The 26,976-nt window shown below is 43.6% G+C and overlaps 1 protein-coding gene across 1 annotated transcript in view; it reads right to left on the reverse strand.

Moving 5' to 3' along the window:
* The window catches only part of SNTG2 (syntrophin gamma 2), a 1,181,343-nt gene that overhangs the window by 823,819 nt on the left and 330,548 nt on the right, over window positions 1–26,976 (reverse strand). The window contains exon 5 of the mRNA XM_085609593.1: window positions 26,530–26,617. Within this exon, the coding sequence (XP_085465719.1) occupies window positions 26,530–26,617 (88 nt within the window). The remainder of the gene's footprint in view (window positions 1–26,529; window positions 26,618–26,976) is intronic.

The following is a 26,976-nucleotide window of genomic DNA, read 5'->3' on the forward strand; positions in this document are numbered from 1 at the left end:
CGGATAGATATTTACATTCCTCTTCATCTATCAGATTTTTAGATACCCATACTCTGAGTTTTTTTTCAATTTCAGATTCAAAAACTAAGGTGGGATTTGTTTGCAGTTTTTCATAGCATGTGGCATCCTGTAGTTGCTGCAGTGCCTCGATGATGTATAATGCTCGATCCCATACCACTACGTTACCCCCTTTGTCTGCCAATTTGATTTCTATCTCATGGTCATTGATCAAATTGTCCAAAGCTTCTCTTTCCTGCTTCGTAGGGTTGTCTTTGTATTGTGGTTTTTTCATTTTATAAAGGTCATGAATAACCGCCTCTTGGAAGAGATCTATTTTGTTACCAGGGGGTAACAGTGGGTAGAACTTTGATTTGGGTCGTTTTTTACTCAAACCTGCCCCTAATTGTGGGCATGCTATTTCTAGGGATATTTATTCCCCTTCTTCTGCATTCAGATTGAGTAATGTAAGGAAATCATTTGATTCTTTTGCCAAGAGTGTTGATGTAGGTGTTTCCATTGGTTTTGATTGCTTTTTTATATTTTGATTTTCTAAAAAATATTTCGCCAATTTTATTTTGCGTATATATAGGTAAAGATCTATCCTTGTTTGTGCTAGATCCATTCTTTGCACTGGGCAATAATTGATACCCCGTTTTAAGAGTGAAATTTGAGCTGGAGATAGTTCATGTTTTGAGAGGTTCACCACTTGGAGCTCATCAGTTATTGCTCCTTCCTCTGCCTCATACTCCTGGTTTTCATACCAATTCTTTCCACTGAGCTGTTTACATCTTCGTCCCCTTTGTTTCTGTTTCTTTCTGTTTCTTTGGTACAAATGTTTTCCTCTTCCCCGTCCACTCAGCCCAGTCCTTCAAAATGCCACAACTGCAAAGCATGCCAAATTGCACAACCAACAACAGACTCAACAATGGCAAATGACAAAGTCTGGCAAATAAGAGAACTGATATTGTGCAAGAGTCAATATACCATATATGTGATTGAGTGCCCATGTAAGTTAAAATATGTGGGAAGCACCATATGTGATTTAAAGAAAAGAATACTTGAACATGTCTGTGCGACAAAAAATAAAGATAAGAACAACGCAGTGGCCAAACATATGGAACTTCACCACAATAGCAATTGGAAATCTTTGAAATTTTATGGAATAGAAACCATACCCATAATTTCACGAGGCAGCAACAGGGAGAAAATGCTGTGCCAAAGGGAATCGCGACATATTTTAAATTTCAGAAGTATGACACCACATGGCTTAAACCAGTCGGAAGAACTATACATACATATTTAATCAATAATCAGTAAATCATAAAAAGGTGAATGGATCCAATGCATGCTTGACAAAAAGACACTCGGCACGATCAACCCAATGAAAAATGTCAGTATAATTGTAACACGAATATATAAAACATTATTTTTCATGTTGAGATAATTGTCTCCACTGGAGGCGTGAACATTTATATTAGAGGGACAAACAGGCACAATAGAATGTAAATGATGTGTATTAAAATGATGAAACATCCCCACCGAAGGGACTATATAATTTGCATCCCAGACTGAAATTGATAGCCAATGTGGCTGGACACTGATATAATGAGTTATGTTCAATATTTGATCGTGCCAAACCCTGGATATTTTATCCGGAAGCAAACTTTTCAAAAATTCAATTGGTTTGATTTGAAATGAATTATGGGTTTATAATTTTGTCGATCCTGATGCCAAAATGTATTTATTGGTTTCTTTGATTCATTTTATCTGAACTGAAATGATTTCATTTTCTGTATTTTGTAAATCCTGGTAATATCACTGTAAACAGAAGGGACCACAACTCCCAGAATTCTGAGGAGCAAACCCCATCACTAACAGGAAATGAGGTAGCACCTTTTCCTGTTATGAATGTGTAAAAACAAGGTAGATTGTGCAAAACAAACAACCGTGAACAAGGTATTTTGCTATACCGAAACGCGTTAGTTGAGATCTGTGTTGTTTTGCTGACTAACAATGATTCAAGAATAAATTGATTACATGAGCTGGAGTGCGACCCTATTTTCCTCTTCATTGAAGAAATTGCTGCTTGTTTAGCGGTTTTGGTTCAAACCGCGAGGGTGACGCACCTTTTTAAAGCGCCAGGCAAACCGGAAACTTGAACTGCTGTGGAAAAGCATATATATATATATGTGTATACTACCTACTGGCAGTCGCCAGTAGGTAGTTATATTTAGTGCCTATTTTCCATAGGAAATCCGCAACATTCTATTTGGAATAACGTTGGCGCCGATTGACGAATCTTCACAAAATTTTCCAGACTTTTGGCCAGCTCCGGTCGGCTCCTATCCTGAAAATTTCACGGTGATTCGTTAAGCGGGGGCCGAGAAAAAAGGGGGGTCCCAAAACGCATTTTCCCCATGCATTTTCCCATAGGACCTGTTGACGAAGCTGCAGCCTGAACTGCTGAACGGAATTATACCAAATTTGGCAGAGAGGTAGTCCTCAGTTCAGACTCGTGCCTTTTGCTTAAATGGTGTAAATCCATTCAGTAGTTAATGATAAAATTAGAGTTAAAAAGATAAATATATCTGGGCGGAGCCTAATCACACATCTCATCGTGAGATCTGATTGGCTGTCAGTACTTCATCCAAGAAGTTTTGGCAGCCATCTTGGGACCAATATACATGATAGCACCTCATTAAAAAGCATTGCAGTTAATAGAAGGTTTTAAGACTTTAGTTACATTATAAATCATTTGTTGATGATACCATGCTCATTTTAGGAATTGTGGTGTGTTCTAAGGTGATTTTACCATGTGTAAAAGCCTTCTGCTGTGATATCATGAATCATGTTTGAGAGAAAACTATTTTCTCATGCTTTTCCCACAGAGGTTTGGAAGGTGATCTATAAGCTAAACTGAGAGCATATTTTCTGTAAATTCACATTATCTTTCTCAGTCATGTGAGAATGAAGTCTGACATTCTCAGTAAAACATGTACATCCAACAAGGGCAGAGACTGTCAGTTGAATCCTTTTTGTTCTACTGCAGCTTCCCAGAGTGTTCTAAAGAACAACTTGAGTGCTAACAGTCCTACTTATGACAAACGTATTGCACACCTGAAGCCATCTCAATTGGAATAACGTGGTAACTCTTAAAACATTTAATTTAAAAAGGAACAAAATGAGGGGGTTTATTTTGCCATAGAAAGTATGATTAGTGCTGCAGAAAGAAAAATTAGGGCACATTTTGAGTGACTTCTCAAATCCTCTTCTATTTCATAAAAAAATTCTGACATGCAGACTGAAACATGCACTTTCAATACCAGCAGCAGACTTCCCTGGTAAGCTGTAGCTTTACTACAGTGATCTAATAAGCAACTAGAGTGCTAACATTTTGAATTTATGGCAAATGTGTGACACATCTGAATGCCTTCTTGTTGGAATCAAAGTAAAAAACTGAAAGTATTTCCCACTGAGGAGACTGTAGTAAATGAGGAAATTAGGAAACTTCATGACAAATAAGTCTCCCAAAATGGCCACCAGAGACAAAAGCCCAAATGTAGCACGAATATCTCCCAGATGTAGCCCAAGTATAGCCCAATGACAGAATGTCCCAGAGTGTTCTAACGAACAACTAGAGCGCTAACAGTCTTACTTATGACAAAAGTATGACACACCTGAAGCCATCTTGATGGAATAAACTGGTAACACTTAAAACATTTAATTGAAAAAGGAACACAATGAGGGGGTTCATTTTGCCATAGAAATTATGATTAGTGCTGAAGAAAGAAAAATTAGGGCACACTTTGTCCTCATTTTAGTTTTTTAGAGCACTAACCATAATTTTGATGCAAATAAGACCCTCTCATATATGTAATTTCTAAAGGAAATGCTCTAGGTATTACAGTTTTGATTACATCAAGATATTGTCAGGCATTCCACACATTTGTAATAAATATAGAATGTTAGCAATCTAGTTGTTCATTGGGATAGGCCAGGGGCATGGACTCTGAAAATTGAAGGCCGGTAGGAGAGTGCAGAGGCAACAATTTGACCACACTGGCAGGCAGGAAGGGCAGTGGCAGCACAACAGACTATGGAGGGCAGTGGAAAGGGGGGCAGGGGCAAAAAACTAACAATACAGGACTGGCAAGAGAGGCTGTGGCAATATAATAGACCATTGTGGGCAGAAGGAAGAGGCAGTGGTAGTACAACCATACATGCCAACAGACCTGATTCAGCCAGGAAACGTCCAATGTTTTTAAGCTCAAATAGGCTTTATTTGATCTGTCTCCTGTCTACAATCTCCTCTTTTTCAATGTGACTCAAAGGGGAAAATCAATACCCCAGTTTTTTTTCAAAATCTCCCTCTTACCAAGTCCAAATTTTCGCAAGAATGATACATTGGATCATGGAAGGCAGGAAGAATTGGGGTAGGGACATGGACTCGGATAACAGAGGACAGGAGGGACATGGAGAGGTGCACCAAACTGACCCTACAGGGCAGGCATCAGGGTTTGCAGTAGCACAATACACCACACAGGGAAGGCGGGACTGGAGTGCAGCACAGCAATCCATAGAAAGCAATAGGGAGGGGACAGGACCATGCACATGGACAACGGAGAACAAAGGGGAAAGAGGCAATGGTAGCTAGCTGACCATAATGGACAGACAGGACAGAAAGCTGCAGCATAACATACCATAAAGGGCAGGAGGGACGGATCAGGGGCATTACAATGGAACAGACAAGCCAGGAGGGATGGAATAGGGGTCTTCACATGGAAACATAGGGCTGGGGACAAGGGGGCAGGGCAGGAGCAGTAAGATGACCATGGAGGTCAGGCAGGATGGGCACTAGCAGCAAGACACACCATGGAGAGCAACAGTGAGACCATGATGGCATACACAGGCCATTGAGGAAAGGTGGGAGGGGGTCAGGAGCAGCTAGCTGACCACACAGGGAAGGTAGGAGGGGCTGTGGCAGCACAGAAGAATCTGCATGGCAAGCGGGAGGGTTAGTGGCAGCACAGTGGCTATGATGGGCAAGAAGGAGGGTGCAGGGGCATGCACAAAGGACCATGGAGGATAGAAGGGAGGGTCAGGACCTGGGCACAGACAAGAGAGTTCAGGGGAAGGGGCCTTACAACAGACCACACAGGGCAGGCAGGAGGAGCAGTTGCAGCACAACAGACCAGGGAGGGCAGAAGGGTGTGGCAGTAAAATGGACCATGGAGGACAGGAGGAAGGGGATAGGGGCATGGAATGTGGAGAGGCAGGGTGGAGGTGGCAGGGACAGGTGACAGTCATCTGACAATGCTAGGCAGGTGGGAGGTGAGTGGCAGCTCAACAGAACCCTCAGAGTTGATAGGAGTGGCAGGTCCATGGAACATGGTGGGCAAAAAGGATGGAGCAGAGGCTGTAGTGAAGATCGTTATCTATATATGTACAATGCTAAGTTAGCACAACCGCGTTAGATGTTAGAAAGCCATCTTGCCGCTTTTGCTGCTTTTGCACACGACACTGTAGTCACATGTTATTAAATTGAGAAATGCTTACTCGACTTTGCTTCACATGAGAACTGTCTGTTGTTCACATCCCAAACAGTGAGCTGCGACCTTGGTTTGTACACAGTGTAAAGAAACAGTCTGGGTCGCTAGACGGTGCATGTTGTTGAGTTCAGGTTGATCGGCCCACTAGTTTAGCCATAACACGCACGCAGCTGCAAATACCTGAAAGTCGGGTGCTTTTAATATTGCAGTGTTACATGTTTTCATTACATTCGAAAAGAGCTTTCCCAGGAGCAGAGCATAGCTGATCCTGTGATGTGATCTCACTGAGCTGATCTTTACGGTATGGGGTTCCCCATTCAAGCCTAGAGACCTTTTACTAGTCTAATAATAATACTATTAGTTTGCAAGAGAAAGGAAGGTGGCTTAGATCCACTGTTTGTCGTTTGTCTGCTTATGTTAGCCAAACTGATGCATCTTAGGACACGAGGTTTATAAAATAAACTCTTTAAACTTTTACCGTATCTATTCTGTTACGAACAGGTATTTCTGATTCCCACCATTCCTGAGATATACACTAAGTCGCTTGTTCTGGGTTGTCTATACATTGGGACCGCCGAGCTAAACCTCGGATAACGAATGGGACACTGATGCTGGTTGGATAAGGGGTTCTGAGTTCTGAGGTGAGTTTATGGTACACCACAATTCCCTGAGGGTACGGGTTCCTGCACATAGTTCTGTGCATAAGCAGAATCCCTGCAACATGGCACATCTAACGTTTGGTCTATTGATTTGAAACGCCTTAGTAGTGCTTGTATTAGTCCACAACGCCCTCACTCTGGTTTCCGGATAACGGGAGTGACGGTTTAACCTACCTGTGTTTCGACTAATAGGTTCTTTCAAGCTTGATCATCAAAAAGGTTATTTTTTCTGAACCCCAGTGCTACCGTTGATATCGTTGATACTCTTTAGTGTGTCCTGATGGCGGTTGACATAGCCACATAGCCGTGCACCTCTGCGCCGTCATTTGATGACGTATGGTGTGCTGGATGATGGGATGGCTGTAATTTTTGTGGTAAGCGCTGATGCGTCATACCCGTATGAGTTGTTTTACTCATAGGTGACTTTTCTTGCGGTAGATGATGATGATACGTTTCATACCTATACTGCCACACAGCTGCCTGCGGTCTATACCCCATATAGGACACAAGAAATTCCAATCTCTGCCTGGCAGCATACTATTTGGTTTAATGGCGCCCTTCCCCATGCGGTTGCACCAGCGAGAATGGGCCCGTTGTCTATTGCAGGGGCCACATGGCCGGTGCTAGCTGGCTTTACGCCTCATCCCCGCTATCTCACGGTGGCGGTGGCTGACTTGCGGGTACTACACACAGCCCAGATTATGGTCCATAGGGCTTTAGTGCAGTACGTGTCACGCAACGTGCAGGTGGGGGCCCCTGCTGTTGCGGGACAACCTACGGACCACCACGCGGTGGTTATTAGTCCTGTTATGGTTAGTTCGGTGGTCGGCAAGCGCCCCCAAAGTAAGGATGAATTTCCTTATTGGCTTGCTGAGAAATTTGACCAGTTGGAAGTGGTTTTTCCAAATACATCTCCTGTGGAGAAACACAGGATCCTCACCATTACTTTGCCTAAAGACCTGGTCCCGGATATGGCCAATTGTGACAACTGGGTTAAGGTCTTTGCCGCGACCTATTCGAAACACTATGGCACTCCATCTATGTCTGTGCTACCATCCGTCATCAAAAAGGTTCAGGAGAATCATGGTGCAGAGGCTGCTATTGAATTGGGAATGAGGCTTGTCGACAGATTCGATGTGGTATGCTCCATGGTGATGGGCAACCTCAAAGGAGATGCCATGCAGTTCCAAGTTGTAAATATGATGGACCGCGTGGATGACGTCGACAAGCTGACTTCGACAGTCCTATATGCGAAGGCATATAGGACCGTGGGTCGTAGTGCCTTGGGTGTAAAACCGACTGTGATCATTCCTGATATAGTACAGCAAACTAAGGTGAGCTCGTCTACGAAAGACGAACACCCCAACTTTCCTAAACAAAGTTGGAGAGCTAAGAAACAGGGGAAACAGCAACAGAAACAGGGGTCACGTCCTGCCTCACCGGTACAGTCGTCTACCGAACACTCATATGATCTGCGCGATCGATCTCGTATTAAGTCACCTGATAGATTTCAGGTTTCTGAACAACGCTCTCCTCGTTCTTCACGGGAAACATCGGCTTCACAATCCGGTGGCGGAGACCGTGGGAAAGGAAGGGGTGCTCAAAGTCGTGAGCAGCCCCGCCAGTCGGACGGCAAAGGCAAGCAGGACGAGTCTGAACGTCAAAGACCCCCGTTTCAAAAGAAGAAAGTTGCAGCACTGACAGCGAGGTATGCCTCAGATGGTACGGACGCAGCTTCAGAACCTGACATGGGCGCTAACCCTGCTAGACAGCGCAGCGGAAGTTACAGTAGTGCGACAAGCACTGCGTCCATATCTGGTGGCGACAGCAACTGATATATTCGTGAATATTGAAACTGCTGACACTCGGGTGTCTCCCCCTGATAGACTGTATAATATAGTCATTTAAATTGAAGGTGACATACAACGTACAATTCAAGGAGTTTTTTGGGATAATCTGACCACTTCCTATGATATTCTGTTGGCGGAGGCAGATTGGCCCCCGGCTTTCGTTTTAGATGCTCCTAGAGGGGAGGAGGTAATCCTCCCATCCTTAGCGCACACAGTGCCAAAGGTCCAATCTAAAAAGTATGCTGAGGAATGGGCTCAGGTGCAAGCGCCTGCGTTATATCGAAATCAGGTTGGCTGGGATAAATTGTCTCCCGGCCATGAGATTCCGTTGCGGACTACGCCCCAACCGCAACCCCAATACCCCATGTGTCGCGCAGCTAGACCTCACGTTGCGTCGATCCTTGAACAATTGGAATATCAAGGAGTAATCGAAACATGTGTGTCACCTATGAATAATCCTTTGTTCACTGTGACGGAGCCTGACGGGTCGTACCGCCTAGTTTTGGATTACCGGCACCTAAACTCTCATTGCCGGACCTGTGCAGTTCAAAACACCCACAGTTCGGCTCTCGTCGATAGTCTCGTGAGAAAAAGGTTTAAAACCACACTTGACATTTCCAATGGCTTTTACAGCCATAACCTGTCCTCTCTTTGTAGTGAGTGGACGGCGTTCACCTCGGGTGGCAAACAAAAACAATTCAAAAGATTACCAATGGGCTATAAAAACAGCCCTGGAGTCTTTGCTGCTCGTGTGGTCTCTCTCTTAGAGGGCATAGACCCAGATGCGTACTCGTATGTGGATGATATTTATCTCACAGATGACGAGTTGGAACCGCATCTCCGTCGCGTTGATCGCATTATTGTTTTGTTTGCAGACTTCGGATACAAATTTAACTTTGCGAAGTCTCACATTGCGGAATATACAGTGTTGTCTTGGGGTACGAACTCAACAATGAAGGTCGAGGACTGGCTCCGCACTTTCTAGAAAAGTGCGCATGCCTACGTGCTCCTACGTCACTGAAGAAATTACAATCTCTGCTGGGTTTTCTGAATTTCGGTAGAACTTACATTCCGGATTATGCCCAGCGTATCAAGCCGCTTTATGCCTTGCTACGACCTACTTTTTCCAAATCTTGTTGGCTGCCGGAGCATTCAGCTATTTTGCAGTCATTGCAAGCTGATCTTCTTGCTTCTAAATACTTACTGACGCGTGATAACCACACTAACCTAGTCATAAGAATAGTGCCTGGTGCGGTGGGTTTCACATACTTAACGTTCAATGAGGGCGACACCGTCCCCATTGCTTACAAATCTCATTTGTACACTTCGGCTGAACTGCGATTTTCTGCTGTCGAGAAATTTCTGACGGCGGTGCAGATGGCGATTCTGAAAGAACGAGCCCTATCACAAGGTAAACGCATGTTGGTGGTAACACCATATCCTGCCCTTGAGGTGGTGACAAAAGCAATTGTACCAAATTCTAAGGCTTTGCATTCAAGGTGGATACAATGGGCCACTTCCTTGACATCGCCTGACGTCACATATATCTTTGACTTCAGACTCAGGAGTTTTTACAGTATGAATTCGTTCATCTGGTTCCTCTGTCCTTGCGCCCGCTCGAGGATTACCATTGTGTCATATACACTGACGGTTCTGCGCAACTGGCAACTGGATCAAAGCACGCCTATTCAGCGGCTTGCGCAATTGTGGTCGGTACTTTCGTAAATGGAGAATTCCAGTCCGATGTCGTGCATACGCAGTCATTGGGTGATTGTACTGCGCAGTTGGCGGAGCTTCGTGCTCTAGTGCTAGCACTAGAGTTTGCTGATCCCCGAGTCACTACCCTTATAGTGAGTGACTCCTTTTATTGTGTTCAATCTTACAACGACAATCTACATTTTTGGTCTCAGAATGACTACCATGATTCCAAAGGTAGCACGATTAAGCATAAACTGCTTTGGGTTCGAGTGGCAGATCTTAAAGAACGTCTGCCTCTCGTGAATGTAATTCACACTCTTGGTCACCAACGAGTTGGTGTCCATGCTGTCGGCAACAGCCTAGCTGACGAGGCAGCTAAAACAGCAGTGGCAACATACTTAGTAGCAGCAGTTACAAGATCCAAAAGTAAGATGGATGATGACATCTTGGCAGCTATTGCTGCTACAGAGCAGGGAACAAAATTTCCGAGAGGGTTCCCTGCTCATTACCATTATCGCTTAAGTCCTGATAACGTCCCATTAGTGAGGATTAATGACGTTGGTGACAGATTGATTCCCAACGCGGACTGCAGACCTTCTTTGATATTAGCGGCTCACGAGGGCATGGCGTCCGCGCATGCCGGCGTTGCAGCTACTGTATCTCTGCTACAACAACGTTACTGGTGGTGCGGTTTGTATAAACAAGCCAGAGCTTATGTTCTTATTTGTGACATTTGCCAGCAGATTAAACCTTCAACTGCGGCGCGCCCACCACAAACTCAGTTGTACATATCTGATAAGCCAATGGGTTGTGTTTATTTAGATCACTGCGGTCCATTTATCTCTGATACTGCGTACAAATACATCTTGGTTGCAGTTTATTCGTGCACACGTTTTATGTGGGTGTGGCCACAAAGGAGTGCTTATTCTCGCACTGTCATAAAAGAGTTGCGTGTCTTTGTTGGAAGATTTGCATGTTGTACCTTTCCTTCTGATCAGGGCCCTGCGTTCGCCTCTAAGGCGTACAAAGAAGCCATGAGAAATTTGGGGGTCCAAGTCAAATTTTCGTCTCCATACCGGCCTGAGGGTAATAGTGTAGTGGAGCGAATGAACCGTGACTTAAAGCAATCTTTGACAGTCAGAGTTTAAGTACTGGCCGGAACTGGCTAGCCCACTTGTATGACGTGCAACGTGCACTTAATAATCTCCCTAGAAGGTCTCTGGGTGGGCGGACCCCATACATGATGCTCTTTGGTGTACGAATGTTTGTCCCAGACCTTTATGGTCTAGACATGGCGGCGTCAGCCACACCCTTTGACGTAGATGAACACTGTGCTGTATTGCAGAATCTTCAAGAAGCCAGAGACAGTGTAGCGAAGGAACACGTACCCTCCTCATCTGATGCTGCGCTTCAGGTTCCGGTAGTCGGCTGGCTACCTCGAGTTGGTGATCTGGTCCGTGAGAAGGTGGAGAACAAGAAGGAGTTTGGCCCCTCTTATGGTGCACCGGTTCCAGTGCTTGGAGTACAGGGTACTAGAACAGTCATTTTACCTCCACTTCCTGGTCGAAAGGATAACAGGTACATCTCAATTGACAATGTCAAGCTACAGCGAGTGGCCGATTCATCTTAGTATGACTCCGGCAGTTTCTTGACCCTCGATGCTGAGAAATTCTGTTGTGGCCCGAGCTTCTAACACAGTGCCTGATGTTGCCATCGAGATGCATACCGTTACTGGTCCCTTATTGCCACCAACACCTAGTGGTCTGCCTGAAGATGTTGAGTATGCTTATCCTGTGGATGTTACCTTGCCTGTTTTACAATCCACCACGGTTGCCCACTCACAAGACTCTTTTGACTCTAATTCAATGATTTCCATTGCCCCGTCCAAAGTTTCGATTTTTGTGGCCTGGTTCAAATGACATTTTTTAATTCCCCCTTGGACTTATATTTGGCTGGTGCTCATATGTATTTTTTTGTTTATGTCCATTGGCTTTGTGGTGGTGTTTTTTAGACTTATCAATGGACACTACCTGAAACAAAGATCTACAATTCGATTAATTGATGGAACTTTGGCCCCACACTCCTCATCACATATTATGAAAAGGGACCAGACTTTTGTGAACATTACTGCCTGGCCTGTACGTGATGGGATCTCCAGGGATGCTGTGAAATTTCAAATTCATGGCCCCACTGAAGTAATTAATGTGCCAAATGTATTTCGTGTTTCTATGGGTGATGTCGTTAAGCAGAACATCCACTCAGATGACTGGGATGTTCAAGCCATTGAAGCACTGTTTTCTGATTTGAAATATTATGCTGCATTTGATGCTGAGGATTTGTATTTAGATAATGCTAATTATGATGAGCAATTTTGCTATCAACATTATGGCACGCATTTCCTACACATAGCAAATACGTTTAGAAATTTTGTAAAATATACACAATGGGAACACTGTCCCGCCCCTAGGCTGGGCAGCTCCACCACGTTAGTGGACAAATTCACCTATTTTTCTGATTTTAGTGTGTCTAATCCAGCCTCTTTTTATATGAAGGTTGTGCCTGAGTCTGCTTCTAAAGTTAGACTGACACACACCAAATTGTTGTATTCCAAGTCCTTTATGGACGAGTTGGCAATTGGCGGGTATGATCTGTGGAAAGCTACTATCGATCTTAAATCGGTTTGGGGCTCCAAACCGTGGCAAGTACAGGGAACAGAAGCTTTGCATCGTGCCTGTCTTATCCCGAATCACATGTTATTTTTGAATTCGTCCATTTTCAGACCACCTGTTTTGGATTGGCTACTTCTCAAAAAGTAAATTCTCCCTCCATTCCGGGTCTGGGTGCTTATACCAATTGGGGTAATCATACGGATCTGTCCCTTGCTATGTTGCAGACGTATGTTTCCAACACATCCTTCAATATTACTGAACTGAATCCGGAAGGGTGGTTGGTGTGGCAAACGAGTTCGGATTCCTGTCAACATCGGTTTCTGGATATAACGCAGGGGTATACACAGGTTCGTCTGGACCCCCGTTTTGAATCTTCTCACACTGTAACTACCTACTCGGTAGGGAAGTTATGCCAGTCCTGGCTGCAACATTCCACTTTAGCATCTATTAAACTTCATTTAGCACGATTAAACAACAAGATAGATTTGAATGATTTTGTTAAAGGTCCTGCAGTAGGCAGGTCCAAAAGATGGGTGTATGCTGTTTACAAAATGAGTTTGGAAGTTATCACAAATTGAGGCTGCATCCAGATTACGTGCTATTGATCAAGCCAATATGGAAAAGGTGTTGGCTGTTATAGATAATAGTATTAACACCCTATCTTCTAGAATTTATACCTTAGATAATATTGTATCATCTGTGGTAGACATTGTGCAGGATGATTTGTCTGTATTGTATCATGGTCAAAATCAACTGCGTTCTATTATGCAGTTTGCATGGACGTTGCAAACGTTAAAGGCAGGGAACGTCCCTTGGGATTACATGAACACTTCATCTTTGTTCCTTCCTTTTAATTTAACTGCCAAACAACAGTTCATGTCCATGAAGGATGCTACATATTCATTACTACACATTGAAAAGTTAGAACCTTTGCCTTTCTCTGTTGCTGAATTGAATTCCTCTGTGTGGCTTATACATGGGTTAATCACATTACCATTCCCTCTGTTTAAATTCAGTTTGTGCATGAAACATTATGCTCTAGGCAGGTATGAACAACTTGGTACTGCCTTCCTGCACGAAGTTTGGTCACTCCCATTCACGTATAGATGTGTGAGAGACGGCAAGGAGGTATACTTTAAAGGTGAAGAGTGCACTTCCGCTCCAGATCACTCTGTTGTGTGTAGGCACATTCAATTGCATGGTGCATGTAATGTGCACGCCCCTAATTTAGCTTGCGTCCTGAAAGGGATTCCCGTGCCAGTTATAACGCCGTCTTTTACGCTGCTTACTAACGGTAGTTATTTGCTATTAAATAATGAGGCTTGCTGTGGGATGTTAGTGGGAATTCCCTACATAGTGACTGCATCACAGAGAGTAGTTTGCTGTAATAATGTCCTTTTCCCACCCCCGCATGGCCGGCTCGATGTATCCATCTGGCCTTCCATTCCAACCTTGAAAGCAGAGTTCAACAAGATGAGCAGAATAAGGGCTCTATTGTCTCAAAAAGAAGTCGCGTTGACTTCATCACGGGAAACATTTGTCCTTCACGTAGCAAACACCCGCACTGAGGTGCAAGCGCTTTTGAATACTGATCTCCCACTTCATTTTGGGACCCTGATTCAGACTATCTTTAATGCCTCGTCAACAAGTGGCATGGCTCATTTTTTTAAAATTGTGGGCTCCGGCCTCGAGAACTCCTTTCAAACTATTTTTGTGGTGTCCCTTCCTGCACAAAAACAGTCTCCACACGACACAGACATCCTTGTACCATGGTGCAAGGGTGCCTGTGTCACTGCATGGCTGCAGTTTGTGCAGCAGTGTAGAGGAAAGCACAGAGTTGCAACATATTCATTTACATATGTCACATCCCTGTGCTTCAGAAGTGCCACTGTGCAGTGCAGAGCTTGCAGTGTCACGCTGCAGTACTTCCTCATAAATCTTCACCAATGCATTCTTTCAGTCAATCATGCTGTATACATATATTCACTAATGCATTCTTTCAGTCAATCATGCTGTATACATATATTCAACCAAACTTTCACACATCACCTTGCAATTATAGTTCTTTCTTTAACCAGATAAGGTAGTTCTGATAAGAACTTTTTTTTCTTCTTTTTTCTTTTGTGTTTTTTTATTTTGTTGAACAATTTTGTATTTGTGATGTCACTGACTTTGTCATGAATGATGTAATATGTGACATCATCAGCAGAGCATTGCGGGCGCGCGAGTTATAGTTAGCAGAACTAACTATAACAGAGGAATTTCTATACTATGTCCAGCTAACTATAACACCCCTGACACCTATGGTTTTTTCTGTGAATTTCGAAGGTTTTTTAAATGCTAAATTCTAACTATAATGTCTCTGAAACCTATGTTTTTTCAGTGAAAATATATATATTATATATATATATATATATTCACTGAAAAAACCAAAGGTTTCAGGGGTGTTATAGTTAGGAATTGGCATTTAAAAAACCTTAGAAATTCACTGAAAAAACCATAGGTTTCAGGGGCATTATAGTTTGCTGGACATTTCCCTCGTACAAAACCCTAGAAATTCCCCTGTTATAGTTAGTTCAGCTAACTATAACTCGCGCCCCCGCAATGCACTGCTGATGACATCACATATTACATCACTCATGACATGGTCAATGACAAAGTTATAGACACAATAGCACTAGGAAAAGGAAGAAGCAGGGAGTGGGGGAAGGGGGGAGATGGGCAGAATGGCACACATGCACAATTAAGTACAACACACATATAGACTAACAATGGCCAAAATGAAACACACCAACAAGGAGCACAAGTCACACAACCTGCCAACATCACACCACTGAACGAGCATAGAAGTGAAAACCACGCTGCATTCATAGAGGATGTGTACAAAGGCCAGACGTTGGTGTTGTGGGATGTCTGCGACCGTGGTCATCATGGATGAGATGCCCAGAATGTGGCACATGGTCGAGTTCACTGTGTGTTATGTTGCCAAACGGCTGCTCCTCCCTCCCACAAGCCCCCACACTTTTGTACGGTGAGCTGTTGTATCTCGTGCACTCATACAGCACTCCATTGTAATGCCTATTTGCGCATCTCCTGCTACATTCCAACTACAACATCACAGTGCCGTTTGGAGGTGGTGCATGCCACTTCACAACATCGACTGCTGCGGCTCTTGTAACAGGCCACACCAGAACACAGAGACACACTTACCGAACTTCCTGTACACGGACATGTCCGAGACACCCCGTTACCCTTGCCGAATAGGCACACCCCTGCACAGACCTGTGAACGTCAGACCAGCACACGCCAGTTGTGCATGCAGGAGGATGCGTACGTAGCTACACATCCAGGCTCACTGCCAATGCTGAGGTGACAGCACACTGTGATGTTGCAGGGCTCATGCCTATCATGCTAAGACAATGACCACAGGGACACACTTACTAAGATGTGGGTTTGGGGGGCATTGGCGGTCCTGCAGTTTTTGAGATGAGTTTTCTGGCCCTCATGGGTATCCCTGTATCATGCTCATTGACTCTATGGCACCTGTGGGTGTTCTGGTGTGGCTCTTGGCTGTCTTCCCTTTCATGGTGCAGGTAGTTGTCCTGCTTAACACCAGCAGAAAGCAGGTGTAAAATCCCTGGTGCTAACGTGTCTTATCGCCGGAATTTGTTTCGCATTGCAATTGGTGTGAAAGTTGTGATGTGATTTTTTTCATGTGCACAACAATATACGAACTGAGCAATGTATCTCGTCAAGATCCAGCACCTGACGCACTATTCCCAATCAATATAAATACAATGAGATTTCTTAATAGATTTTGTGTGTACACTGTAAGTGCAGCCAATACCTCAGTGCAATACAATACAGGATTTTAGTATTTAGAATAAATCACAAAGGTGCACCTCGTGTCTTTTTGCACGGGAATGGCTACTCTCCATTTCATTATCAGCACTTTAACGGAAGTAAAGTTGAGCTAAATCTAACACACTATTCAGAAGTTGGTGCAAACTGCAGATATCACCAGTATTCCAGCGATAAGTGCCCCAAAATTTAACACCATGGTGGACTCCATCAAATAACAGTAATAAGAACAAGAAAGAATCACACAGCAGTTAAGAGAACAACCAAAAACATTATTATTATTTTTTTCAAACTTTTTTTTAATAATAATATATATATAAACGATAAACTATTTTCAAACGTAATTTTTTTATTAACATAAATATAAACAATAAACTAATAAACAAAATGTAACAACAATAATACAAAACAATACAGGGCGGAACACTCCTGTAGGAACCACGGATGTCGACGACAGACCTGGAAAATCAGAAAGATTGTTAAAAAACAACAACATGGTATTCTCAACAAAATACCACAAGAAAAAAAATAACAGATATATAAAAAGTATACAGCTAACAAAATTTTATAAGTTTAACTTACAAAAACTGTAAATGTTGCCGCTTTAAAATATTTACCGAATCTGAGGATTTTTTTTTGCAGAAGGCACCATGCTCACAACGTTTTTCTTCAGTGGTGAAGACATTTTTAACTTTTTCCAAGGGGCAAACAAAGACCAATGCCACCTTCTTCATTCGCAAGATTTGCCAAAGAGTTCTGTTACGAGGGGATCCTAACAAAAAATACTCGTGCGGCACAGCAAGTATGATGAAACACCTAAGGACCCTTCATCCAAACAATCTTGCACGAGAAGAGTGCAAACAGATGAGAAAGACTCCTGTTCTGTATCTGTAAAAATGAATCACAAATAAATGTATATTAATAACTTTCAAATTTATACTATTCCATTACTGTTCAAACACATTTTATATAAAAACTGACTAAGAAACTATAGCCCTGATCCACAAGTGTGACGATCGTTAAAACACTACATGCATAGTGCATACTACTTTGAAGCAGTTCATGCCCTAAAGCCTACCTCACTAAAAGACTACATGCTATCTGACTAAATGATTACAGTACTATAAGGAGACACACTGGGTGAGTGACAGGGTGTTTGCTAGAAGAGTATGAATACTAACTAGGGAATTGAAGGTGTGAAACACAACTGTGTAGGTGATTAGAGACTGCATTCATACTGCATAGGCATTTAAAGCAGTCCATGTGCTAAGGCCTGGCTCACTGCATGACTGCTTGGGTACTGACTGAATGATTAGAGTACAGCAAGGAGAGTGCCTAGGTGAATTTATAAGTGCTAGGCTTTTCACACAGGGAATGGATTAGTACTTTGTACTGAATGGGTCACTAGAGGAGCGCTGGACTGTATGGATACTGACTAGGAAATTTAAAGTGTGAAAGACAAGTATCTAGGTGGTTAGAAGACTGCATGCATAGTGCATAGGGGTTTGAAACAGTCCATGTGCTAAGGCCTGGCTCAGTGTATGAATACTTAGGCAGTGACTGAATGATTAGAGTACTGCAAAGAGAGTGTCTTGGTGAATTTATAAGTGTTTGGGTTTTGGCACAGTGAATGGATTAGTACATACTGTTGAATGGGTCTCTAGAGGACTGCAAAGCAAGTGAGAGGATGTTTCCTGGAAGTGTATGGATACTGACTAGGGAATTGAAGGTGTAAAAGACAAGTCTATAGTATGTTAGAACACTACATGCATACTGCATAGACATTTGAAGCAGTCTATTTGGTACTTAGAAACTGACTAAATAATCAGACTAATTCTAGGACAGTGCTTAGGTAAAACTTTTAAATATTCAGTTCTGCCACAGTGAACAGAATAGTACATGGTACTGCACCTTAGTGTCAAACCCTGACTTATTTTATCAATGCATAAGCAAAGACTAGCTTCTAATGCTACTAAAACTTGACAACATGAGAGGTTTTAAATTAGTTATCTGTCAGCAAATACACGATGTTACCAAATGCTTCTCTCACAGTGGTTCTCAAATGCACACAGACTCAATTCTAGACAACAACCACTATACCTAGGAGTTTACCAAAAATCATTCACTACTGTGGAAGTGGTAAGCGAACTGCACACAATCTTCATATTTCAGGACTGCACTTTTGTGTCAAAGCCTGACTCATTTAATCAAAGCATAAGCAAAGACTGGCTTCTAATGCTACTAAAACTTCACAACATGACAGATTTTAAAACAGTTATCTGTCAGCAAATACACGATGTTACCAAATGCTTCTCTCACAATCCTTACCCAAATGCACACAGACTCACAGTGTGATTTTAGAAAATCAACACTATCCTAGGACTTTACCAAAACTCATTCACTACTGTGGAAGGGGTAAGGGGACTGCACACAATCTACATATTTAAGTACAGCACATCAGTGTCAAAGCATGACTTATTTAATCAACATATAAGCAAAGACTGGATTCTCATGCTACTAAAACTTCACAACATGACAGATTTTAAAACAGTTATCTGTCAGCAAATACATGATGTTACCAAATGATTCTCTCACACTGTTCCCAAATACACACTAACTCACAGTGTGATTCTAGACAAGCACCACTATCCCTATGAGTTTACCAAAACTCATTCACTACAGTGCAAGTGGTAAGGGAACTGCACACAATCTACATATTTCACGATTTACTGTCAATGCCTGACTCATTTAATGAAAGCATAAGCCATAACTGTCTTCTAATGCTACTAAAACTTGACAACCTGACTGGTTTTAAAACAGTTATCTGTCAGCAAATACACGATGTTACCAAAGGCTTCTCTCACAGTGGTTCCCAAATGCACACAGACTCACTGTGTGATTCTAGACAAACAACACTATCTCTTGCACTATATCAAAACACATTTCTTCATCTAGAAGTAGTACTACATTTTAGTATGGAAACATAACATAACTCATTTCACAAATTCATAAACAATGACTTGTTTCTAATTCTACCAAAATATAAAAACTGCACAGTTATCTGTCTACAAACACATGAAAAACACAAATGCCAATCACAGAATGGTTTCTACATGCACACACATTGTAGAGAAAAAAAGTACTCCCTACACTTTAGCAGGAAAAATACATTAGTCTGATTAAAATCAAAATAGTCTACATACATCCCCTCACAATTAAATAACTCATCTTTCAAGTTCTTTTGTAGATTAAGGAGTATATCAATCACTCAGCATTGTTTTTTTTTTACAGAATCTCTGCACTGTGCACCTCTCAGCAAAAGCAAAGAATGAAAAAGTTTCCCTTTCATTTTCCACACATATACATGTAAACATCAAATCACAATCTTTCGCACATAAACTCAAAAGCAAACACACATTTCTATTGGTTAAACATTTCAACCCTTTCCAACTGAAATACATTTTAACCCTTCCCCCAATCTGCCTTCTGCCTGTTACCGTAGAAACAGGTCATGGAACACTGCACTGAGCTCACAGGTCACAAGTTCAGCACACAATGTTCCTACACAAGACAGGAAGTGTGCTTGACTTTTCAGATTATCATATATAAAATCTGTTTTTTGTTAACCAATAACAATCATACCTTTAAAAAACAAAAATATACACCCTACCTTTCAGTGTAGAAAGTTGTTATACAACCAATGATTTCTTGTCGTTTTTCAAAAAACGTCGCTGTGGACCCGCGCACCCACCACGAGAGAATCCGTGCATCCAACGCGATAGGATGCGCGCACCGTGCGCGCATTTCGCCGTTTTTTTTTTTTCAAAAAGGGGGGCCACAGGGGGTCCTTTTGGGACCCCCTAAGCAGATCTAGAGGGTCAGAGTATTTACACTCGGCCCCCTTTATATCTTTTACACACTTATTCCCCTTCCATCTTCAGCCTCGCTTCTACCGATGCAGAAAATGGCCGCCAACAGTTCCTGGTTTCGAAAGTAGAGAGACGCTCGACAGCCAATTAGCATTCAGCGCGCGATTGGGAGGGTGCGCGCTCCATTCTGGGAGGGTGTGCTTACGCTGCGGGTACGGTCCGCGGATCCTCCACGGCCATAGATATCACTAACTATTTTACCCTAATTTTCTCAGGAACTACTGAACAGATTCACACCAAATATGCAAAAGGCACGAGTCCGAACTGAGGACTACCTCTTTGCCAAATTTGGTGTCATTCCGTTCAGCGGTTCGGGCTGTAGCTGCGACAACAGATCCTATGGGAAATTGCATAGGGAAAACGCTTTTTGGGACCCCCATTTTTTCTCGGCCCCCGCTTCACGGATCACTGCAAAACTTTCAGGGTAGGAGATGAGCGGGGATGTCCAAAGGTTTGGAGAATTTCGCGAAGATTCGTCAATCGGCGCCAAAGATATTCCCAATAGAATGTTGCGGATTTCCTATGGAAAATAGGTCCTAACTATAACTATCTACTGGCGACCGCCAGTAGATAATAGATATATATATATATAACCTACTGGCGATCGCCAGTAGGTAGATATAGTTAGGACCTATTTTCCATTGGAAATCCGCAACATTCTATTTGGAATAACGGTGGCGCCGATTGACGAATCTTTGCAAAATTTTCCAGACTTTTGGCCAGCTCTGCTCCGCTCTTATCCTGAAAATTTCACGGTGATTCGTCAAGCGGGAGTCGAGAAAAAAGGGGGTCCCAAAACATGTTTTCCCCATGCATTTTCCCATAGGACCTTTTGACGCAGCTACAGCCCGAACTGCTGAACGGAATTACACCAAATTTGGCAAAGAGGTAGTCCTCAGTTCAGACTCGTGCCTTTGGCTTAAATGGTGTAAATCCGTTCAGTAGTTCCTGAGAAAATTAGAGGTAAACGTACATATATATCTATGGCCTCGGAGGATCTGCGCACCCTCCCCGCACCCTCCCGAGCACGAGCTGTATTCTAATTGGCTGTCAACACTCCAAATCAGGAAGTGTTGGCAGCCATCTTGTGTCTCGGTAGAACCGAGGCACAAGAAACCTAAAAAACAAATGTGAAAAACGCGAAAAGGGGGCAGGGTAGAAACACCCTGACCCCCTAGGCCTGCTCAAGGTGTCCCACAAGGACCCCCAGGGCCCAAAAAAAGCATTTTTTTTTTTAAAAAATCAGCGAGATTTGCGCACCCAGTGCGAATTTCGGCCGAAAATAAAAAAAAAGCGCGGGACTCCCGCGCTTCTTTGGTAATTGGCTCCTGGGGGGGCCAAATCCCAGGGGCAGAATTAAAAATAGAAGTGTGGGGGGTCCCAATCCCCCCACACTGCCCCGGGACCGCCACCCCGGGGCTCGAAGATAGTATCAGCGCAGGGGCTCACGGCCCCCCCGCAGCCCCAGGGGCCATCACCCCCCAGGGCTTCTTGAAAATGGGTGGGGGGGCTCGCAGCCCCCCAGCCCCGGGGACCACCACCCCCTGGGGCTTGAAATAATTTGGGATAGGAGCTCTCAGGCCCCCCCAGCCCCGGGACCGCCACCCCCCGGGGCAACTTTTCAATGGCCCCCCTCCTGGAGCCTTGAATATGCCCTGGGGACCACCACCCCCAGGGCCGGCTCCTGCAGTGTCCCGGGGTGCCCTGTCATTGCCAACAGCTTTGCTTCATTGAAGCGAGAGCAGGGAAACCTGCTATCGCTTCAATGAAGCAAAGCTGATTGCTTTTCCACATGGGAAGCAGCATGTTAGCTGATCCCCATGTGGAAAAACAATGCCGACTCCTGCAGGACGCGGGGAGCCGGCTAGGACTGTGGGGGGATTGGGGACCCCCCCACGACACCAACGGCGGCCAGGCCCCTGGAAGATGGGGTCCCCGGGGCCATGAGTGGCCGGGGAGGGGGGCCACGCGACCCCCTCCCCAATTTTTTTTTTTTTAAAACAAAAAAAATGGCCGGCCCCTGTGGATGGGGTCAACGGGGCCTTAAAGTGGCCAGAGGAGGGGGGCTACCCAGCCCCCTCCATAAAAAATGAAAACATTTTTATTAAAAGGGCCATGCCCCGGGGGATGTGGTCCCCGGGGCAATTTATGGCCTCGGGAGGGGGGCCCCCCGGCCCCCTTCCCGATTTTTTTTTCATAAATGAAAATTTGGGGCAAAAAAATGAAAAAGGAAGGGGGGCTACACAGCCCCCCTTCTAAAAAAAAGAAGAAAAAAAAGACCGGGATCCGCCGGAGGCCATGCCCCCTCCTTACACCACTCTGCAAACGCGCCCCCTGGTGCATTTGCAGAGGGGAAACTAATTCTCCTTGAATACTGGGGGTCCCTGGGGGCCAACTAGCCTACCTGGAACCTCCAGTAGGCGCCAGGGGGCTGCGTTGCAGAGAGGTATAATGAGGCCATGCCCCTTTTTACACCTCTCTGCAACGCAGCTCTGTGGCGCATACTGGAGGTACCTGGTGGCCTAGTTGGCCGCCAGGGGACCTCAGGATTCAAGGGGACTTAATCCCCCAACTTAAAATGCACCACGTGGCACGTTTGCACAGTGGTGAAGGTAGGGGGCGGGGCCTGAGGTGATACTGTGCAAACACGCCCTGTGGCGCATTTTAAGATGGGGAATTCATCCCTCTTTAATCCAGTGGTCCCCCAGTGCTATAGGAGGCTCTGAACCCTGATTGAGCTGGGTGAAGAAGTCCGGCACCCTCGACGAAGTTGGTAAGTTGTTTGTTAACCACTTTCTTGCAAGCTTTCGCTATGATAGGAAGAAGGGAAATAGGGCGGTAGTTAGCTGGGTTCAGAGGATCCAATAAAGTTTTTTTTAGAAGGGGCAGAATCTTGGCCTGCTGCCTTGCTGAGGGAACATAGGCCTCCTGAAGGTACAGATTGATGAGTCTGTTTACTTCTGGGTTCACCATCTCTGCGACTGAAGTCAGAAGTCTGGCTGCACAGGGATCAGTCGGGGAGCTTGACTTCAAGGCCTTAAGGACCCTCAAGGACTCAGGGAGATCGATGGATGAGAATGCCATCAGTGAGGGAGACTCAGCATGCGGCACCTCCGGGGACGAGGACCTGACCGTAAGGTGATAGCCAGGAGTGAAGGATGCCTGAATAGAGCGAATTTTATCAATAAAGAAATTTGATAGTTCCTCACACCAGGCATTGGATGAGGGAAGTATGGTGGATTCAGCTCTGGGGGCAATGAAGCTCTGGACAATCGAAAACAAACATTTGGAGTTGTTCCTGGCTAGATCAATGTGGTCTGCATAATATAGGCTTTTGGCCTGACTGATAGAGGTATAGTACAGCTTCTGGGCTTTCCTAAGGTTAAGCTTCGCCGAGGGGCAGTAATCCCACCACCACTGGCGTTCTAATTTTTTACAGTGTTGTTTTTTTTGTTTAGGCTCCTGCAAAAACCACGGCTTGGAAGGGGAATCTCTGGTAAGTTTACCAGGGACTGTAGGGGAAAGATGATCCACAGTCTTTTTTATCCAGCTGTTGAAGCTCTCCAAAGCAGCCTCCAAATCATCGGAAAGGTGCTGGTCTGTACTCAGCTAGAGCACCGCTAAGCGATATTGGGTCAATTTTGACAAAGACCGCGCCTCGGCCAGCATGGCTAGGAGGGATATTGCCTCCCAGGACCCAGAAGAAATAAGACAGAAAATGATCAGACCATAGCACCGGTAGAGGATCCTCCACCGCAATGGGGAAGTTGGAACAAATGGAATCAAGAATATGCCCCCTGAGTGTGTCCGAGCCCTGACCCATTGCGTGACCTGAGCAAGGCTAAGAGAATCAGTAAATTCCCTGGGGTCCCCAGCTTAGTCTTTGTCCAGGTGAATATTGAGATCACCCAGAAACTGCAGAGCCCGGGGAATAATAGCATCCGCCAGGTTTTTGAAAAAAATCTTGGCAGGCCCAGGGGGGCTATAGACCAATGTTACAACCAGAGAGGTGTGAGGGGGAATAATGATACTGAAGTCAAGGACTTCACCCTCACGTAGCTGAGAAGACTAATTACGGCGGAAGGCCCACTTATCCATATAGATAACCACAACACCACCACCCGTCCCGACTTTGCGATCAGCCCAGGAGATCTTATATCCCGCGGGTATTGCCATCTCAATGATAGGATTGGAGGAGTCATTGAGCCAGGTCTCGGTAATGAATAATAAATTGACCTGAGTATCGGAAAGGAGATCAAAGATGTCCTTGTGGTGTCTACCTAGGGAGAGAGTATTAAGTAATGCTGCATTAAATTTGGACCCCCTCCTACTACCACTTGGAGTAGTCACAAAGTCCCGTGGTGCGTCTAAGTCTAGGTGCTAATTGAAACTGCATTCATTACACACGGGGGGACTCTAGTATCTCTCACCTTCTAGAATGGTGACAAGGGTGTGGACGCCGGAGATCATTGCGGCTGCAAGCTTGAGGGGTTGTAGGGTCCAAGAAAAAGAGGCAGCTTGGCTGGCGCTGGTTGCTGCCGGGACACTGAAGGGTGCAGACGGGCTAGCCTTAGGCGCGCCTTCGGTGCACCAGAGACACATCCGCGCAGCACGAATATTTGTAAGGGCCAGTCGCTCCGACAAGTAGAGTGCGCACTGAGCTAAAATGGCATCTCTAGTTGTTGAGTGGTGGAAAACAGGAAGTAACTGCCGGCCCGGACTTCCGGTCCCGGAAAATGGAAAAGCATAATTCCCACAAAGCCCTACTCACAAATTCATAAAATGAAGTTTAAAACATAAAATCAGGAATGTCATAAAATTATTTTAAAACGAAGAGTAGAGACAAAGCTTCTGATCTTGACCAACAAATCAGCGCTTGATATCTCCTGCATGCTCTATTTCACTGACTCCATGATATATTAATCTCCAGCTTGCACATTGTGCTCATGTTTACCTCTGCAGGTATTAAACCCATCTAGTGCTCCATCAGGCTTCTTCTTACTTAGCAGGCTCCACTGCATTAGCTGGAATACCCTGCCGCCTGGTGTCAGGCACATCCCTTCCCTACAAATACTTAAAACAGCTCTTTAATCTCATCTCTTCAACATTGGAATCCATCAAATTTGACAAACGTTCCTATAAATATGGGGACATACTCAAAAAGTCAACTTTGTATGTGTACATTTCGTCGTGTGTAAGTCTGTGCCAACACCTTGGTGTAACTCTCCCCATAGATGGAATTATCAATTTCTTTATGCAGATTTACACCTAGATGTCGATTTAGGATTCTCAAATGAGGTATTAGAAACTACTTTAGCAGAACTTAGAAACTTAAAAGTGCTAATAATAACTTTCTGCATCTTTGTGGAGGTCACCGCCATCGGTGTGGAGATCTTCAGACAAAATACATAGAACCAGTGAATACATTCAGCCACAGAATTGTGCAAAGAGTAGCTTGGGTGCTTAAAAAAGGCTTATGTGAATACGTTTTAAATTTAAATACATAGGTATGAAAGCATATGTTTGAATGCTAATGTCTGACATCACATGATTGCTTCATAGAGCACTGTAATGTGTATGTATTCATCACACCTGCAATTTTCATCCTATATTAGAGGATGTCACTTTATTCAGTTTTTCTGTCCAAATCCTCGCATTGTGCCAAACAGAACAGTCTATGAGGTATAGAGATTATCACGAACAACTGTAAAATTATCTGATTTACAAAAATATTCTGCTTTACAATGACAGCTAGTATACTTTTGCCTGTTTTATGAGGACATTGCACACCGGATTTACAAAAGATGATGGATTGCTGATTAAATGTATTTTTGGCGACATTTATTTTTCACTAATTAATTTCTGGCTTCACTTCCCTGAAAACCATATTTTCTCAAAATATCCCCATATCAAGAGTTGTTATATATGACTAAAGCCATGTGAAATATATTATCAATAACAAAATTGTGTGATGATGATAAACTACATTACTGCCATTTACTCAACTTGACAAAACTTTATCTGCAGGTGAAATCATGTCTCCCCACACAATAATTTATTGGAGCTTTTTCACACACATTTGTTTTTGTGATGAAACCCAGCAAATCATAGTGTTTGCAGGAATGTTACTTCTTCTTTTTTTTTTTTTTTTTTAAAAGAAAACTTTGTAGGTTCACCTTCTTGTAAAATGTAGAAAAGGCATTCACTGCCTTTCGTTGACCATTTTTGAGAATTGATTTGCTCATTTTATTTATAATCTTTCATGTGATTAAACACAATAATTGCTAATGGAATTGCTTCTACGATGTTCTTACCTAAAGGGAGCTTCAGAAATGATGGAGCTTCTCGAAGATACTGTACAGTAAGTGTAACTTCATCACCTGCATTGCGCATTAAATGCACCTGCCAATGTAAAAGACCACACAAACTTGAGATGTTAATGCATTCAAATATACATTTAAAAAATAAATATTTGTCAATACACAAAAGAATGCTGTTATATGAGGTTAGGTGCAGCATCAAAATACAACAGTCTGCACTAATCAAAATAATGGTACAGCTTCAATATTGTCTCTAAAAAATCACAAGTATTGTTACTAGAATATCGTGATGCAGACAATTGCAGGTATGAGAATGTAATGTCTGCTTTGAATATTGTTGTGAAGAATGTTGATTGTGTTAGTTATTGGTAGGCTATTTTAGAATATTTTTTTTTTTTTAGCGTATTGCTACTTATTTCAAATATTGACAGGGGGTATGTT

The sequence above is a fragment of the Triturus cristatus genome, chromosome 6 (assembly GCF_964204655.1).
Source record: "Triturus cristatus chromosome 6, aTriCri1.1, whole genome shotgun sequence".
NCBI classification, from domain to species: Eukaryota; Metazoa; Chordata; class Amphibia; order Caudata; family Salamandridae; genus Triturus; species Triturus cristatus.